The sequence below is a fragment of the Caloenas nicobarica genome, chromosome 2 (assembly GCF_036013445.1).
Source record: "Caloenas nicobarica isolate bCalNic1 chromosome 2, bCalNic1.hap1, whole genome shotgun sequence".
Lineage (NCBI taxonomy): Eukaryota > Metazoa > Chordata > Aves > Columbiformes > Columbidae > Caloenas > Caloenas nicobarica.
Window position 1 is genome coordinate 119,599,282 of NC_088246.1, and position 17,999 is coordinate 119,617,280.

Sequence of the window (17,999 nt, forward strand, 5' to 3'; positions counted from 1 at the left end):
TCATACTAAATATAATTAAATTGAATGGAAAATTGCATAAAGAAGCTCAGTTAAAACAATCACATTAAAAAGCCCTTCACCTGTGTGAATGTAATCTTTGATTTTCTCAGAAGAGAAGAAAACCTTATTATTGAGCAAAGTTAAAAGGGAGCCTGGATTACCCTTTTCCCATTTCCCTGCACTTGAACTGTCAGCCTGTCTTCATGAAGAAGATTTTGCTTCCTATCTGTCAGGCAAGTTGACTCGCTTGTTCTCACATGCTAGAAAAACGCATGGTTTTGGTATTACAGAAGCAATTAAGCTGTACAGTAAGCAGCAGACAAGTAGGAGATGATTTTTTATTCATGCATTTTTTGTTAGTTACATGCATATATACACAGACACACAGGTGCATAGACACACCTGCATTCAGCGACATAACACAGCTTTAGCAAAAAACTGAGCTAACCAGAGACCAGCCCTCTTTTAACAACCTTTTATCGATGCTCTGGCTTTTAAAGAGCTCCCAACTGAAATAGCTGATGGTAAGTATCACAAATGAAGAAATAGAAGCCTTCTAGAAGGCACCTATTTAAAATTATCTCAAAAGTATTTCAGCATAATTGAAGGAATTATAGTCCTGTTTTTCCCTGAAAATTCCAAGTCTACCATTACATCAATTAAAAATGCATTTATGAGCTTGGCTTACAGCAAAATGCAGAGCAATAAGCAGCGGCTGTTATGGAGAATGGCTCTCTGGGAAGAATTTTTCTGATATATAACACAGGCTTAGGAAGCTCGGTAATGCCTTGGGTCAAATTTGCTGATGAACATTATCTTAGTGTTTTGGCTGGAATCCTCTCTGGCTTCAGAAACATCCTATTTCATTTCAGGGCCAATTTTGTGTAAGAAATAAACGCAGAAACCCATGCAGTTAGGTTAGTTTCACACAGAAGTGGACAAATGCTGAGATTTGAGGTCCAAGACAACATCCACTTTATTCCTTGGTGTTTGGGCACATTTCCTTTAGATCCACATGAATGAGTGGGTGCAAACTGCATCCCTTGAGAACCGGGAAGGTTTTCATTTTACCCCATCAGAAACAAGTATCCCCTTAATTCAAGGTGCCCCACAGGTTATTGCATGAATCTCAAGCTCTATGGGTACCAAGAGGAAGATCTAACACCTTGAAAAAGCATGCAAGAACAAAAGTTTTAGAAACAGAGTCATGTATAGTTTACAAACAAAATGTGCTGATACTGTTTTAGTGGTGGCACTGGGGTCTTTAAATGCATCTGTTCCTAAAAATCTTGATTTTTGCTTAGCAAAACGTAAGTTGCAGATAGAAATTTGCATTTTAGCATGAAACTTTGAAACTTTGAAATCCATTATTGAGGACAGGGACTTTTAAATACAAAATACCACTTCTGTCTCTGAAAGCCCCTGAGATATAAATCACTGGAGGTGGGGAAAGCGGTCCCAAGAAATATCCGGGTGTATCCTGGTCCCATTTCCTTGGCATGTTCTTCACTTGAGGATGCTGCAAGGGAGGTGACACCAGGCTGCAACCTTGGGTTGAGCCGCTGTGGCTCAGCCTATGCTGGCTCTTCTTCTGTACGTTGGTCCTTTGTGTTCCGAGATGAAAGGCACGGTGCGACAGAGAGGCCTCTCCTCTCTCCTTTAGAAACTGTCTCTCATCTCCGGCCTTCTGCAGTTCAAACGTAAGACTTTGAAAAAGATTTCAAAGCTTCATCTTGTGTATGGAAATTCATGGCTCCAGGCAGGTTCATGATCAGCCTTGAGATTTCAAGCTTAAGAGCAAGAATGTTCAGCCTAAATATAACTCATTTTACTTGTGTTCTGCCCTTCTCTGTTTTTGCTGTTTAAAGCCATCAATAGGAATAAGATGATACTAATTTTCATGGATCATCTATATAGTTTTACTTTAGGTAGATATTTCAATTTTCTTGTAAAAACACTGAGTTAAGGAATTATGAACACAAGCCATTTGGATAAGCTACAAAAATCAGATTCTAGCTTCTGGCAATCAAATATAAATGATGTTATACATGCTTAGGAAACTGAACTCTGTACAACTAGGCAGTAGCTGAAGTTGTCTCAGTAATCCCCAGAGTGGGGAAATAACCAAACCACTTTCAGGGTGGTAGGAGCAGAAATATCGTGACATATGTTTGGCTTGGGAGTGGGTTCATTTCACACATGAAGAACCAGGGAAGAAGAATGAAAGAAACTCCATCAACTGAAAGCTCTGCGGTTCTCAAAACAGTTCTCACTGCTCAACAGCAGTGGGATATTTTATAAACATTAGTTATGCACTTTTATATGTGGATATCACTCTACCTGAGTCCTTCAGGGTTTGCAGGCATGGTGGAAGCCAAGACCAAGGTTATCTGCAAAGGAAGCTCAGAGGTTAAAGCTCTCAGAGGAAGAGGGGTACAGACAGCAGGAGCAGGGCAAGAAAAGGGTGGGCTGGTTCCCCTGGACGTACCTGTAGGGCTCTGTGTGGGACCAGAGGCAGCCGCCCACCCCCTGCAACCACCCCATCACTCCCCGGCAGGAGGAACCCAGTTGGTCTGTGGAGGCCAAAGAGTAGCAGAAGAGGGCGACAAAATGAAAGGCTGTGCTGGGTTGGGTTTGTAGGTCAAGCTGGAAAACCTGGATTTGGACTATTTGTTGCTTTTTTAATTACTCAGCTTTTTATCCTTGGCCCACTGCACTCCCGCTCGAGGCTCAGTTTCCAAGTCCTAGTGTTTCGCATTGCGCAAGAAACTCAGATTGAATTCTATAAGGCAAAAAAGAAGCACTGGAATCACTGTTAAATGACACTTTTTTTTCAGTAAACCAGCTGTAGCAGAGAAGAATCAAAAGAAGAAACGACGTGTGTCCTTACTTTTTTTTTTTTTTTTTTAAGTCAGGAAGGAAGGGTTATTGGAAAGCTTACTAGATAGGTAACAGAAAACTGTTTAACTATCACTGCCTTTCATTATAGGAAGCAGAAGACAAAAATGCTTGAGAAATCAATAGTAAGGCAAGAGGAACTGCAGACCAATGTGGGACAGATGTAGACAGTGGGCTGTGCCCATCTTTACTGCAGTTTCACGGATTTGTTAGTAAAGGGAGAAATTTCAAGGCCATGAAAACGGCCAGAGGGCCACACCACCTCTCCTGTGAAGAAAGGCTGAGAGAGTTGGGGTTGTTCAGCTTGGAGAAGGCCCCAGAGAGACCTTCTTGCATGCTTTCAAGACTTTTAAGAAAAATGGAGAGAGGCTTTTTACCAAGGTGTGTAGCGCCAGGACAAAGGGCAATGGTTTTAAACTGAAAGAGAGCAGATTTGTATTGGATATAAAAAAGACATTTTTGACTGTAAGGGTGGTGAGGCACTGGAACAGGCTGCCCAGAGAAGCTGTGGATGCCCCATCCCTGGGAGTGTTCCAGGCCAGGCTGGATGGGGCTTTGAGCAACCTGGTCTGGTGGAAGGTGTCCCTGCCCACGGCAGGAGGGTTGGAACTGGATGATCTTTAAAGGTTCGTTCTCACCCAAACCATTGTATGGTTCTATGAAATACTATTTGGGTATGATTTTTTTAGTCTTTTTGAAGGATAAAAGTACTCTTTGTCTTCAGGAGGAAACTGAAGGACCAGTTGCCAGGATGGCCTGCGCTTTATCCTTCAGGAGCAAAGGCTATCTAGGACAAGCATTTAGGATAGTTTCTAGCTGTCATACATTTCTCCCACTTGCAGAGCTGCCATTAAATAAATAAGATTAGCCAAGATATATGCAGCTCTTCAGGGCTCTGCCAGACCTTCTGCCAAATCTTACAGCGTCAACCCATTAGAGTTTCTTCCTGCTTTCTGTTTGCACTAATCCACTGGAAACCCAGCTCTGGAGACCTGCCTCACTGACCCCCATATTCATTAAGAATAATTGTCGATACTGTGTAATGGAATAGCAACAGCACAATTAAAACAGCTCCCCTCGTGGCAGAGCTTTTATGGGATTGGCAGAAGGTCCTAATGAGATCCCTGAGCCCATCTATCACCCTCTGCAACCCCTACAGCAGTTTGTCTCCTGCGGCTGTGTGCCAGTCCGACACTGTGTGGCAAAAACAAGCACTACAGCAGCCACCGCCACACAAAGCAAGAGGACATGTCCCTCCGCTTCATTGCCAGCTCCTTAGACTTGGCACCTTAAATATGTTCTATCCCCTTAAATATGTTCTATCCTTCCTCCCTATTTTGTTTCCTTTCATTCTTCTTCCTCCTACCCCAGACTCCCTGTGAGGAATGGTTTTCATTTAATCCAAGTGTGTTTGGCACCAGATTCCTTTTGTCCTACCCAGAAGTCAAGGGCATTTTGAGGTCTTGTTGAGCAATAAATGAAGATTTGGGTTGTATTTCCATGCTCACATTGTGGCAGCTTGTTTACTCATCTTGAGCTTTCCACCTTTGGAATCTGATGGTGAGAACAGGGAGTAGACGCCTCCTTCTCAAAGCCGCTCTCAATGTCAGCTCTTCATTATGCTGAGTGAAAATGAATAGCTATGCTTTATCCTTGGAGAGATGCTGGATCCGGGCAACTGAATAAAAATATAAACACTGTCACCTTTCAACAAAAATTGATCTTCACTAGGCATGACAACCATGGGCAAGAGAAGAAAAACAAAATCTGTGTACGGAATACAATTCATCTTGAGGTTTTGTGCAACCATCAGAGCTGCCATTACAATAGCCACCCATAGGAGCAGAGCCAGGGGTTAGTAAGGGCCGCCAAGGGAACCCCTAAAAATCATGCTGCCATGGGAGCAAGGCTGCTAGGGAGATGGTTCAGCAGCACCAAGGGCCTGGGCAAAACAACCCAGAGCAACTGCCTGAGCAGCCCAGATTTTCTGTTCATTCTGCAGTGGCAAATCCCATCATCTGCCCACGGCATGCAATAAAACGAGACCAGGAGAACTTCACCCAGGTTTGCAGCTCTTGGCCACCCCGTGCATAGGAGAAAGTGGTTGCAGATGATTTGTGCATCTGGTGACATAAAGCATGTTTATACCTGGGCAACAGAGCGTGGTGTAGAGTGCCCCAAGCTAGTGCCGACCTGAGTACAGCCTACAGCAACTAAGGAATTCAGCAGCAATTAGTCACCAGTGTCACAAGACAGGACGTCAGGCGCTTTCAACGTCCCGAATCCCATAGCAACTCAAGGGCAGGAGCCCCAGCAGAGGGAGAACGGGGTAAATACCCACCTAACAGGTCTAGGGGAGCTCCAATTGGTGTATGTATCACACCAAGAGGAGCAGCACATCCATAAAGGTTAAGCTTGCACTTCCCAAAGAGATGAGAGCTGCATTTTCAGGTCCTTCTGCTGCCTGTATTCCTTATTCATATTTATAGGTAGCCACGGTGACTAGAGTTAGGCAGGAGATTTGTGTCAGGCTCGATGACTGCTGTAACACACATAAACAGCAAACATCTTCCTTAGAACAGCGCTTTCCTGACAGGGAGATGGCCACATTTTGAGTTGTACTATAGCCCTTCCCTTCACTTCCCTTCCATGCATTGAATGCTTTCCTGCAGACCCTTTCACTCAGTCTGAAGCCAGCTGATGGGCGCATGCAGAAAACTAAATATTTTCCTTTCCCCTCTTTGGAGAGGGGAGCAGAGATGTGGCCTGGACAGATCTGCTCATGGTAAAGGAGATTTTTCTTAACTTGAGAAAGCAATTCTGCTTCTTTCTGTTCCCCTTTCCCACATGATACACATCCTGCCTCCAGACACACTTCCCCCCTTTCCCATGTGAGGTTTGGAGGCAAGTAAACCCCTTCTGTCTCAAATCTAATGGCAATCCCTGTGGCAGATTCTGCCCTGCTTTATTTCTTATAAACATATATTAACGAGTCCCTCCACAACTACTGTTGTGCTGGAGTACACTATCTTTTGGCCCAGTGTCAGCAAATGATGCATCAGCCCAAGGAGAATTTGGCACAACAGCAACTTATCTGCATGACATTTGGGTGGTTGTAGAGCTGACATTTCCCCCTACTGCCAATAGTGGAGGAAACACGAAGGGGCAACCTAGAGCACAACGTCGTTTTGTCTCTAATTTTCTCCTCACCCAATAAATACTTCAGAGACTTCTTGCAAATCTGAAATACCTGTGCATGGTCTTGTGCTTGAAAGCATATCCAAATTATAATTGAACACATTTCTCTAAAACAAAGATAATAGGCCGAGAGCTTGGGAAAATAATGTTTTAGGCAAATGTCTGCTGGAGACAGGAAAGCAGTCTGGTAACAAATTCTTTGGGGAACACACAGCTCGATACTCTTGCTGAAGGGGATCAAGGGAAATTGCAAGACAGAGAAAAGTAATGTGTCTTGAGAGGTTAAAAGCAAAAGCCTGATTGCTCCTCTCAATTATCCCAATCTTACTTTGTGAATTCACTATTTGAGAGGCGCTTATTTCCAAATTATACTGAGATGAGCAAGAGGATAAGTCATTGAAATTACTAAATGAAAATCAATCATTTTATACAATACGTGCAACCCAACCAATTTAGTACAACAAATTCTGTACACATTTGAAATATCATGAAAATAGTGTCTTTAATATACAGTTTATACACTTACAATACGTGGTTTAAATTTGTTCATATACATTACAGGGATATTTATTTGCACCTGGTTTAAATAATAAACTGCCTTCAGCCTTTTACATAAAAGCCCAAAACAGCACAGAATTCCACAAAAACCATGCTTCGTTTTATAACGGAAATGTACTAAGCCAAAGATTTGGGGCTTTCTCTTTTTTTTCCCAAGTGTTACCTTTTTGACCTACCCAAAGTGAATCTAAAGAGCTAAGAACTAACAAATATTTTTAATATAATCCAGAAGATTGTCCAAGTCAAGAGAATCACTCTGCAGATTTTCACGCTGAAAATTTTGGTTATTACACACAGAAACAGTAATGTCTGAACAACTCCCGGACTATTAGGAGTTTAAGACACGACAAATGAAGAGTCATTTATTGCTAGGTCTCAACAAGGGGCCTGCATTTCCCTACTGCCCTGCCATCCCTAATACTGCGAATAAAATGGACAATCCCTCACTTTGATTACAATTTCATTCGTACCTTCAAGCTTGTGCACGGGAACACCGCAACTTCAGAGCATCAAAAAGAGGAGCCAGGAGAGCTGGGCTAAGCCCTGGTCCTTTTACATATGGCTGGTGTTCGGGTTTTAAGTGGCACGACGTAACCCCTGCCCGGCCCGCGGGCAGGACTTTGCTGACCAAGTAACTGGTGCCAGGATGCTTTATTTTGCGGGGAGACAACGGAGGAGTTGATTCGAGAAGAAAACATAGGAGAAAACAGTTCGAATATTTATAGACAGGTTTGAAACATGGTGGGTTTTTTGAGACAGCGTTGCTATTTATGCTGTTTCTCTTGAAGCTGCTGTTGTGGAATCAAGTCAATTAAAGTGGCAAGTAAAACTGTTGTATTGGAAAATACCCTGTGTAACACACAGTTATTTCAAACCCTTGTTTCTAGCTGCAAAGAATGCTTCGAAATACATTTTCCTTCTAATTTTGGATGGACCAAATGTTTTCTGTCTCTAAGTTTCTAGCCATAGGCAATTTTTACAATACTGCAAGAACAAGAATGCGAATATGCACTTTGAGTTGATTTCAATACGGCTTTGGTTAGCCAGTCAGGCAGCAATACAAAGAATCTTAATCCTAGGCACAATGAGAGTTTAAAGGAAACCAGCATTTCCCTCTCAAGTTTCTTCCCCATCCCTCCCTTGGCCACCTCTGTGTCCACCTCCAGAAAAGCCCCCAAGCCAGAATTCAGCTTTCGCTGCTGAAGGCCACATCAGTCCTTGTGCTGCCGTGTGACTGTTGCATAGAAAGAACGTGTGTCCCGGTGCAGGACAAAGAGACAGCTCCATACAGAATGACAGGCCAGAGTTTTTGCTACCAAAACCCCCGGACAAACAAAAGCCACGAGGATAACGCATGACTCCAGACACTGATACCTAAATAAGCACCAGAGGCTTTATTTAACGTGAGGAAAGAAGTCTGAGGTTAGGGTTGGCCTATTTTAGCAGACTGCCTTCAAAAAGTAATAAAGATTTTAAGTCCGCTGTGGCATGACGTGTTGCCTGAGCTCAACGGCTACACCTCTGCTAGGGTCAAAAACGGGCCAGGGCCTGCCCTCAGGCCCCAAGGACAACCAACACAGCTCACATCGACACGGCTGAACTCCATTGCTCTCCACACCCAGGCTGGTTTCCCGCACCGCTCACCTCCGAGCGGTGCCTGGGAGCCGTCTGGGATCACAACCAGCACAGGCTGGTTGGGCTGCACCGAACCACGCAAGAGGCCACCCCGAGAGTTCAGCAGAACCGACTCCCATGAGACACTGCCCGTCCCCTGGTGCTGCTCGGTGTGCCAGGACAGTTTGCAGGTCCTACTGAAGGCTGAGTGCTGTCTCCTCCTATTCACATCAGCTGGTAAACAGCTCGTATCACAGGGATATTCCCCAGAGCTTTCAGACACTTCCAAACCACAGTGGGAACACTGAAGTAACCCTCCATCTCGAAGTACAATAAGCAGTGCAGCATTTTGTAACCTTTTACAGATTTAAGTCTCCAGGTTTTACATCCCATCCTTCTCAAGAGACTGCATGGTTCTCTGCTAAGGCCTCAAGGACTTCTCTGCTCCCACCTCATTTCAAAGGTGCTACCATCCCTTTACTGCCAGGGTCTTCCCGTGAGATCGCTGTGAACGCGTCTGCCCTGTTCACACTGCCTTCTACTGCGCAAAAGACAGTCCTGACCCCCTAACACCACGGCAACGAAGCTCAAGAGGAAAGCAAATAAATTAGATTCCATGGCATCAGTGCTGCCACAGCCTGGCTACCCAGGCAGCGGTGGAGAGGACGAACCACTGTACTCCAGCTGGCCCGTTTGCTCATCCCTCTCCCAATTTCAACGGAGCAGACGCTTCAGTCCAGCTTGGGCATAGCAGCAGGTGGCTCGCCACCACGGTCATATAAGTCACACAACACAAAGGTTAGAACACTTAAATCACTAAAAAAGGCTTGGAAAATTAAGGTGATGAGCTGCTAAGGGCAAAAGAAATGGTCAAATGCTAACATACACATAAAAATAAGTAAGCAGTACCAAGCCAGAACAAGACAAGTGAAAGGACATGAATAGTAAGTTTGCAATTAGAGGTTTTAGCTGGTACTTTTGCACACAGGATTTGCTGCTGAAATCATTGCACATTTCTGGGCCTTTCAACAGACCAGTTGTATTTCAGCCTATGCATATGTGATGTCGACGCAGCACACTCCTGAATGCAAATTCCACCAGGCTGCTTGCAAGAAAAAAACATTCCAAGCAAGTAAGCAGAGATAAACGGTATAGGTGTCCATCCGTACTCAAAACCCACTATTTTCTCAGCAATGTTAACATCCTAGGAGCATTACAAATATTTAATGTTAATATTACCAAGAATGCAATCTCCTCTTTTTCTTTTTTTTGAGATACTTTATTTTTTTTTTTACCTGGAATTAACAAGCCAAGCAGAACAAAGGGAAGTATCTGACATTTAAAATTTGGCCCTTTCAAATTTGAATGCTACTTTGACATAGTGAGAGTTAAAATGCAATTGACTTCAACTTGCACATGCCTACCCACATGCATACACAGCTGAATTAGTCCTACTCGCAGCTAAAATATTTTAGGATGCTAATTAAAAAGCATCCAGAGAAAGCTATTGATTTGTTGCTAAAAGTCAATACAGTAAGAAAAGGAGGACAACTACGAACTCTTGGGGTTTTTCTATTGGGATATTTTTTGGCTCACTGCTTTCTAGTACCCACGTCAATTGGGCTCTGCTCTCTGGTTGGGAACTGGTGGTTTGCATTATTGCAAGACAAATGATGCATCTTGGCTTTGACATGAAGACATGACAGGAAATTTGCCTGGGCAACAGGCTCTCTACAACTGCCTGAAAGGAGGTTGTAGCACAGAGGGGGTTGGTCTCTTCTCCCAAGTAACAAGCGATAGGATGAGAGGAAATGGCCTCAAGTGGCACCAGGGAAGGTTCAGATCGGGTATTAGGAAAAATTTCTTCATGGAAGCGGCTGTCAGGCATTGGAACAGGCTGCCCGGGGAAGTGGTGGAGTCACCATTCCTGGAGGGGTTTAAAAGTAATTTAGACGAGGTTCTTAGGGACATGGTTTAGTGCCAGAGTTAGGTTAATGGCTGAACTCAACAATCTTGAGGGTCTCTTCCAACCAAAATGATTCTATGATTCCATCCCGTTTGCAAAAAGTTCCTTTTAATGAGTCAGTTATGTTCAGGAAAAAAGGCAAAATCAGCCTCTCCTTTTTGTCCCTCTTCTGTATTTCCTCTTTGTGTTCCCACTATGTGCCCTACAATGAAGAGAGATTTTTTTTGAACTTGAAAAAGGTAAAAATGCAGGTGATGGTGTCACCTGGCCCAGGGCTTTGCTCTGCAGAAGGTGCAGCTGAACCTACTCCAGCATTCCTGTCTCTGACCACTTGAAGATCCTGGGCACGCACAGCTGCCGAGGATGGACACCACAGACGGGACCTCCACAAATCCTGCATTCAGTACTACAAAGGGAGGGGATGCTGGGGTTATTTAAACATATTTTGGAGAGCTTTGCCAAGCACAGGAAATCTACAATGGCCTATCAAAAACTAATTCTACTTCTAGCCTTCTGTGCAGTTACGTTTGAAAGGTCTCCAGGGGCAGCCTAATGCCCCCTTCCCATCTCTGTGCTCCCTTTTGATGGCTACTCCTGCATGACATCTCTAGCAGTGAGTTTTTGCAGCTGGGCAAGTGAAAGAGCACATCTTATGACACCACACTCTCTCCCACTTTGACACCCACATCCCCCCAGCCCACTGCAAACAGTACCGGTGACCTTAAACAACACAAGGCCCAAACCCTCACTTGGCCCCTTCTCATCAGCGTGCCATGTGCTGTTCCTGTTCCTGCTCCGTCCCACCTCACTAATGCTTTATTTCAGAGGCATCCTAGAGGGGTACTACCACCTTCCCACACAGATCCGACCGCAGAATTAGGACAGCCCATTGAGCGCAGTTTCAGATGATCGTAACAGGAGCAGAGGAAACATCAGCAGTTGCCCTTCACCAGAGCAAGGCTACTGCAACGAGCAGGATCTGCCGAGGGAAGAGTCTGTGCATGGAACTGTCTTTCCCATGAGAAAGCTGCACGGCCAGAAGTCGTGCTCCTTACTCCAGCCATCCCACTACAAAAGCAACTTTTGAAATCTACAGGTCATAAACTTTTAATTGGCCAGGGCAGAGTGGCTCAGTAGGAAAATCCCCCTCCTCCCTCCCCTCTGGGCAATGAGCTAAGCAAGACTCTTGCTTTACATTTAACTCTTTTTGCTCAAAGTAACACGGAAAATGTATCCATGTTACAGGTAGTCAGGAAGATATTGTTAATAAAAATACGCTGCAAGAATAGTGTATTAGTGGCACTTCACAGCATAATCTTAACATTTTCAGATGTAGTGTCAAAACCATGTTTTCATATATCTGAACATGCTTCTCGTTAACAGAAACGGAAGAAAGTCACAGCATGTTACCAAATATTATTTGAACAGAAATAATCCCGTAAGAAATACACTTTTTTTACAGTTAACACAAAACTGTAAACTGGATTGGTGTGTGTCTTTCAGCATCAAATTGTTCAGTAATAAATACGACTAAGCCTTAACAGACTATGGAGTAAAAGCTCCCTTAGTGTCCAGTTTTTAGCAGCTGTTGAATGTTCAGGGATGCACAAGGCACACCTCTGCAGATTCTCTACATTTATTATTGACATTAAAAAAAAATATCCACTCACCACCCAAAAACTTTTATCTGCATAGTAAGAATTTTTCTACTACTATTTACAGGAAGGACTTTTAGTGCAAAAAACAGGAAGTGATGTATTAGCTGAAGTGCATCAAGCACATCTCGTATAGTTTCACTAATAACTAGCTGGCATCACATCTTGGGCCGCCAGCCATTAATGAACTGTAGTATTTTCTTAACCTGCAATTTGCTTAGCTTAAAGTCTTCTGACAGGATTTCTTCTGTAAGCTGAACCAGTAAATTGCCATCAATCTTCTCTGTAACAAAAAACGATATGACGTCTTCTGACAGACCAATAAACCTCAGCGATTTAGACACTTCCTCTATCGAGAGTCCAGAGAGGTCCGTGGGTGGCTGCCAAGGAGACCCATCCCCACAAGACCTTGGTGCTAACTGGAGGTGGAGGGGAGACGAGAAGGGATAAGACATAGAGAATGTATCTTGCATGCCCTTTTTAATGAGATACTGATCTTCCAAAAGGTCTGGAGAACCAGTTTTCAACTCCTCCTCAGCACCATCTATTTTCAGCGGCAAGGGACACATGTCTGTAACTGGTTTATCTTCGCTTGACTTTGGTGCCCGAGGAGGTAAGGCAGGACACGAATGGCTCTGCTTTGCATCGCTGTCTCCCAGAGTTTTCTCATCAGTGCAGTCTAGAGAGTAACTTGCCGACTTTGGACAGCTGGAGATGGTGCTGGTGAACTCTGCTGGGGTCAGCGGGGAGTACCCCGCCGGGAGCTCACACCCATCGAAGTCAAAAGTCAAAGGTGCTGGACAGTTTCTCTTTGGCGTGCCTGGAGTCTTCTGTCTGGGATAACTGTAGCTCCTGCCTGGATCGAGCAGGAAGTCACTCCTGTTCAGGCCGTCAGCTGTTCCTGAAAAATGGTTTGGCCAAGATAACCTGGAAGGCAGAGCTTCAGGTGAGGGGCTTCCCAAAGGTATCGTGCTCTCAGGCTCTTTGGATTCGTTTTTCATCGCATTACAAGGGTAGCAGGAGACAGGTGTGCTCTCAGTTGGGTTGGTGTTGTCACTCTCTGTGACATTGCTTAAGGAACAAAGCAGAAAGGATGTAGTTAGTACAAAAAAATGTGGCATGTGAACAAATTCATAAATCATCTGAGTCAGAGGGTGGCTGTCACAAGGAAAGAATCTTCTTTCCTCTGGCAGGACTCTTCAGAATTGAATTAACAATACATTTGAATAATGCACTGACAGCTCTTTCCCTTTTTCTACAAGCCTGACAAGATGCTGATACACCCAAAAGCCTCATGAGGAAGACTTACATCTTGGTTTTTCAAGCTCATAAAAAAATAGATGTCCCAATTCAGTTCTGTGTCATCTCCCAAACACTCAGGTTTTTCCACTGTCGAATTCCTGAGGGATATCACCATGGAAAAGGAACAGCCTTACACATACTGAAGACGTTCTAATCCTGTATTTTTTATTGACACACCACAGATATGTCATGATATGCACGCGCTTGTAACAGAGGCAGGTCACCATTGCACTAGATCCAAGCTTGACTGACGTAAGAGATGACCACAAGCTCTTTTGGAGCCAACATTTTCATTTCTTATGGCACTTGCATGTGCACAAGATCCTTCCCCACTGGTCACCAGTGCAAAAACACAGAATAATTTAATGCTTACAGCCAAAGGAAGAGTTTTACCTAGAAGGGTAAGCAGACCCAGCTGTATATGTTGAAGTATCAGGCTTTACGCTTACCCCACAGTAACTTGTTTATGCACTCATATCCTTAAAATCTATGAGGAGAAACACTTGCTTTTCAAAGGCACCTTAAGAAAGTAAACCCTGATCTACTTTCAGGTAGTAAACTAAGTTCAGCCTGTTAGAGAGAACTTACGGTTTTATATCCAGGTGTTCCTGAAAGACAGGGATATCAACAATAGCATGCAACCTGTTATCAAAAGCAAATGTTTGCTGCTTTTACACCACTTTCTAAAAGAAAGTCTGAATGATTGGCTTGACATTTGGAATTCTGGCCAATTAAGCCAGAACGCTGAAAAAACAATTAGGAGATTTATAAAATCCTTACTTAACACAACAGAGGGAAACTAACAGTTGACATAATGGTTTTAATTACTCACCTCTCTCTCCTGCAAACTAACTACTCAAGAAAGAAACTCTATAGTCATTTTGTGACAGCTCAGTGAAAACTGCTTGAGGAGGGCACAGCAGCTTTCAAAAAACCAGCACAGTTTTGAATGGATTGACATAAAAAATAGCCCTCCACAAACTTACAGTGAGTCAGAGAGGAAGCCAACCTGGACACAAAGTACAGATACGCAAAAGCAGCTCTAATCCATATCACTGCAAAATTAGTTAGTAAACTCAGCCTCAACAGACAAAGTTTCCCCCTAACTACCCATCCCTTGCTCTCCACTCCATGCCCTCCAAACGTTTTTCCTGTTTATGTCACGAATACAAGTCTGCAAGTTAAAGCAGCTGGATGTTTACAATAGCAGAGTTTTTCGTGTTTGTTTGTTTGTTTGTTTTTCTTCTTCCTCAACAACGATACACTGTCAACTGGTCATTTCTGGCTGCTTAAAGGCCAACTGGTTTAATGTACTCAGCACAAAGCATTTTTCACAAATCTAGCCATCGGGCTGTTCAATTCCGAGAAGACAGTCAGTGAGGTGTCATAAACAACAGACAATACAGAGGAATTAAATGCATAGATCCTGTTTCTGTTCTCTAATTCAACATTAGAAATGGGAACATTTAATGATTTAAAAGATTAATGGAATTACTGAAAACTGATAAAGTAACGTTTTCAAAGTGCTTCCTTATTCGTCCTCCACCAAAATTAACTCACTGGGACTCAGTGTCAAAGGATGCAAGAGAAACCTGAAACACAGCTGAAGTCAGGCATCGGGCATTTTTGTAGACAGATAAGGACAAATCATACTGGTTTTGTTTGTGTTTAAAATATTGTCTTGCAACCATTCATGATCCAGAAAATAAGACCATGGATAAATATAGCAAGACTTGAAAAGGAACTTCACCAGCAATTTGGTTACTCCACATATAGCCAATTTTTTAGCAGCACTAGGTCAGTTCTACCAAAATGGAGATATCTGGTCTGGACCCAAGCTGGAGATTAATTTCACGCAAATATTGTGAAGTTCGAGGCAAATAATACCACCTGCATTCCTGAGAAACTTCACTTCTCACTGTTTTCCTCATTTCTTGGGAGGCAGATGTATTCTTGGCTACAAAGAGAGAAAGCAGCATTTGGTGGGCCCCAAATGCTGGGAGGTCTTGTGCCTCCTGTGGTGTAGTCCTTGACAGAACTACCCAACAGGCTTTCATAAAAACAAATGAGCAGCCCTGATCTAGAGTGATCATTGCCAGATACACAACACTAAGCTGCAAATGTGCAGTATGGCTTAGAAAGGCAATTGCAGCATAAGTTATTATTCTAACTGCATCTAGGCTGAAGTCATTTCAGTGGCATTTCAGATCAGTCTGTAATATCCAGACAGGTAGTATCTCGTCATTGAAGAGATACCAGAAATAATGGCAACAAGACATTCAAGTCAAAAAGGAGGTAAGACTCCAGAAGGTGTATACACTTTCTAAAGCCAAAGGAAGAACGCTGCATTGCTAGGCAAAGGTATGCAGCCACCTAATTCAAAATCTACTGTCAATTTTGGCTAGCCTGAGTCGATTTTCTAGTTTGTGGGCTAGGCTTGTGCTGAAGTGTGTTTGACCTGGAAGCTGTCTGGCCCTCTTCTGCTGCACCTCACTTTGCACTCAGTGGTGTCTGCTGGCCTCCCTGTTCTCCATCACACCCACCCCACAGGTTCCCATATAGTTGGCACAACGCATTGTTGGATTACCACGTCCCTTTTGTGCCCCCGCTTATCAGAGCTGGCTGCGCTGCACACATGTAGCACTGAAATCTCGTCTCGAAACTAGCTTGAAGATGTTCAAGTTTGAAGATTCAAGACTTTCAAGAATTATACAGAACTGTGCGGGATTTTCCATTTAGACAGCCTGTGTCACCTTATGGTGACATTACCTACAGCAATATGTGCTGGTATTTAATATAAATTGCTACATCCTATCTAGTAAAACATAGTTTCTGCTGGAGCTTTGCTTTGAATCTTTAAAAACCCTCAAGCTTTGCTTGAATCTTTAAAAATACTGTGTGCAGGTTAGCCCATTTCACAAAAAGTCAGCAACTCTGACCCAGTACCACGCTTTTACAAACAAGTGCCTTCAAAAAGAGCACTGTTTCATTTAACTTTCTCAAAAAGTGCTAGCATGGGGCTCTCACAGCTCAGACACATACATGTTGTGCAGTCCTGACGAGTAGTAGGACAGAGTCGGGCTAGGAGAGCGGGTCTGCTGTCGCGCAGGTTTGACGGTGCGGGGAGGGATGGAAGGACTGGTGGAGGACGGCTTTGAACTCCGCGGTGGGACGGGGGGAGCGTTCAGGAGCCTGCATTCCTCTTTTACCTGTACGAAAGAAGAACATGTAAGCAAGCAGCAAGAAAATCTGGGCAACAGCACTCTCAACCAGATGAAACACATCTGGTTGTGCCTTATTCTTTGAAAGGAAATAATTAAAAAGGGAGGAGAAGAGAAAAATTATGCTAAGTATATACATTTGCAACAGTATGTGGCTGTCATAAAGAAGTCCAAAAGAATGCTTTACTGCCAGTAGAGCTACTAGTATTCTTTTTTAGGATGCTTTTCAGTACTTTGATATCCACTCATTTAAAAAGTAGCAGTAGTGAAACGATGTAAAAGAATCTTCCAGTACCATAGAATATCAGACAGACAGTTCCAGATATTTTACATTTTGTAAGGAGCAATTCATTAGGCTTAAACTTCATTAGTGTTGTTTATTTAGATATAATGAACCCAGCTTACGTAATGAAAAGATCTCAACAGACTTCAATGTTTCCTGACTTATTTCATACTCAGCCATCCAGCATTCCTCCCCCAAGAATAGTACATACATCTCATATTTACCAGATGCTGGAATTAAAACCTGGAGCTTCAGTCCCTCTGTAGCTACCCCAAGCAGTCCCGGATGAGGTTAACTACAAAACATACAAGTTGAAAGGTGTGGGCAGAAGAGCCTGTTCAAGTAACACACCCAGCCAATAGGTCCACTTTTTGCAGCCAGCCAACTTTGCAGCTTAAACCAAATGACAGCAGCAGTGCTTATCTGAAATGTAGTTTGGTCTGCCTCGGTAGGAACAAAATACTAGGATGCATCCCCACAGAAAAAATGATGGAATTAAGACCTTAATTTCATCACGACATACTGGGGAGAGCATCTTTAGGGCTAAAAGGTGAGCAAGGCTACTGAGAATTAGGCTGCCAGGCAAGATTTTTCAGGACTCACCACCTGCCCCTGGCAGGCGGAGACCTTTCTGTTCTCCTTGTTTGAAACAGTCTCAGATGCACCCGAAAAGGGAAATTCTCTTTGTGTTTGAAAGTTATAGTTTATTTTAAAATTTAACAACACTGCAGAACTAAAAGTTATCTTAGCAGTTCTGCAACACATAATTAGCAATTAAAGTGATTTAATTTATTTAAAAACAAAATAAATGTGGAACCTTTTGCAATCCACTTCAGTGCTTTCAAAATGCAACAACCCATTTAGTACTTTTGTGAAATGGAAAATTGGGGACTGGGACACTGTAGTACATTTTTTTCCTAATTCAAAACAAGTCAAAATTACAGGAAATGCCCAACAGCATAAAGCACTGAAATAAATCTTGCTCTAAGGGTTCCTATTTGCTCTTTCAAGAAAAAAAAAAAAGAGTCAATTTTATTCATGTTTGTTATTGAATTCAGGCATAAAACTCTTCAACCATTTTAGTGCTGTGCCCCAAGGATGTCTAAGGACTTTTTTTTTTTTTCTCTCAAGTCGGACTAGGCAAAGCTAATGCTGCATGCTATTGAATATATACCCATGGGGTTTGAGAGACCATTCAGAGGAGCTCTTGGAGCACAGCAGATGGTCCAAGGGTTAAAGGGATTCTTTCCTGGGAAGACTGCCGGCATTCAAAGGTGCTGGCATAACAAACTATGCCAAGCTCC

The 17,999-nt window shown here is 43.2% G+C and overlaps 1 protein-coding gene across 1 annotated transcript in view; it reads right to left on the minus strand.

Annotated features, from left to right (window-relative positions):
• Positions 1-6,601: 6,601 nt before the first annotated feature.
• GAREM1 (GRB2 associated regulator of MAPK1 subtype 1) overlaps positions 6,602-17,999 on the minus strand; it is a 104,523-nt gene continuing 93,125 nt past the window's right edge. The window contains exons 5-6 of the mRNA XM_065627241.1: positions 16,234-16,400; positions 6,602-12,960 (exon numbers count right to left, since the gene is read on the minus strand). Coding sequence (XP_065483313.1) covers positions 12,048-12,960; positions 16,234-16,400 — 1,080 coding nt within the window. The 3' untranslated portion in view covers positions 6,602-12,047. The remainder of the gene's footprint in view (positions 12,961-16,233; positions 16,401-17,999) is intronic.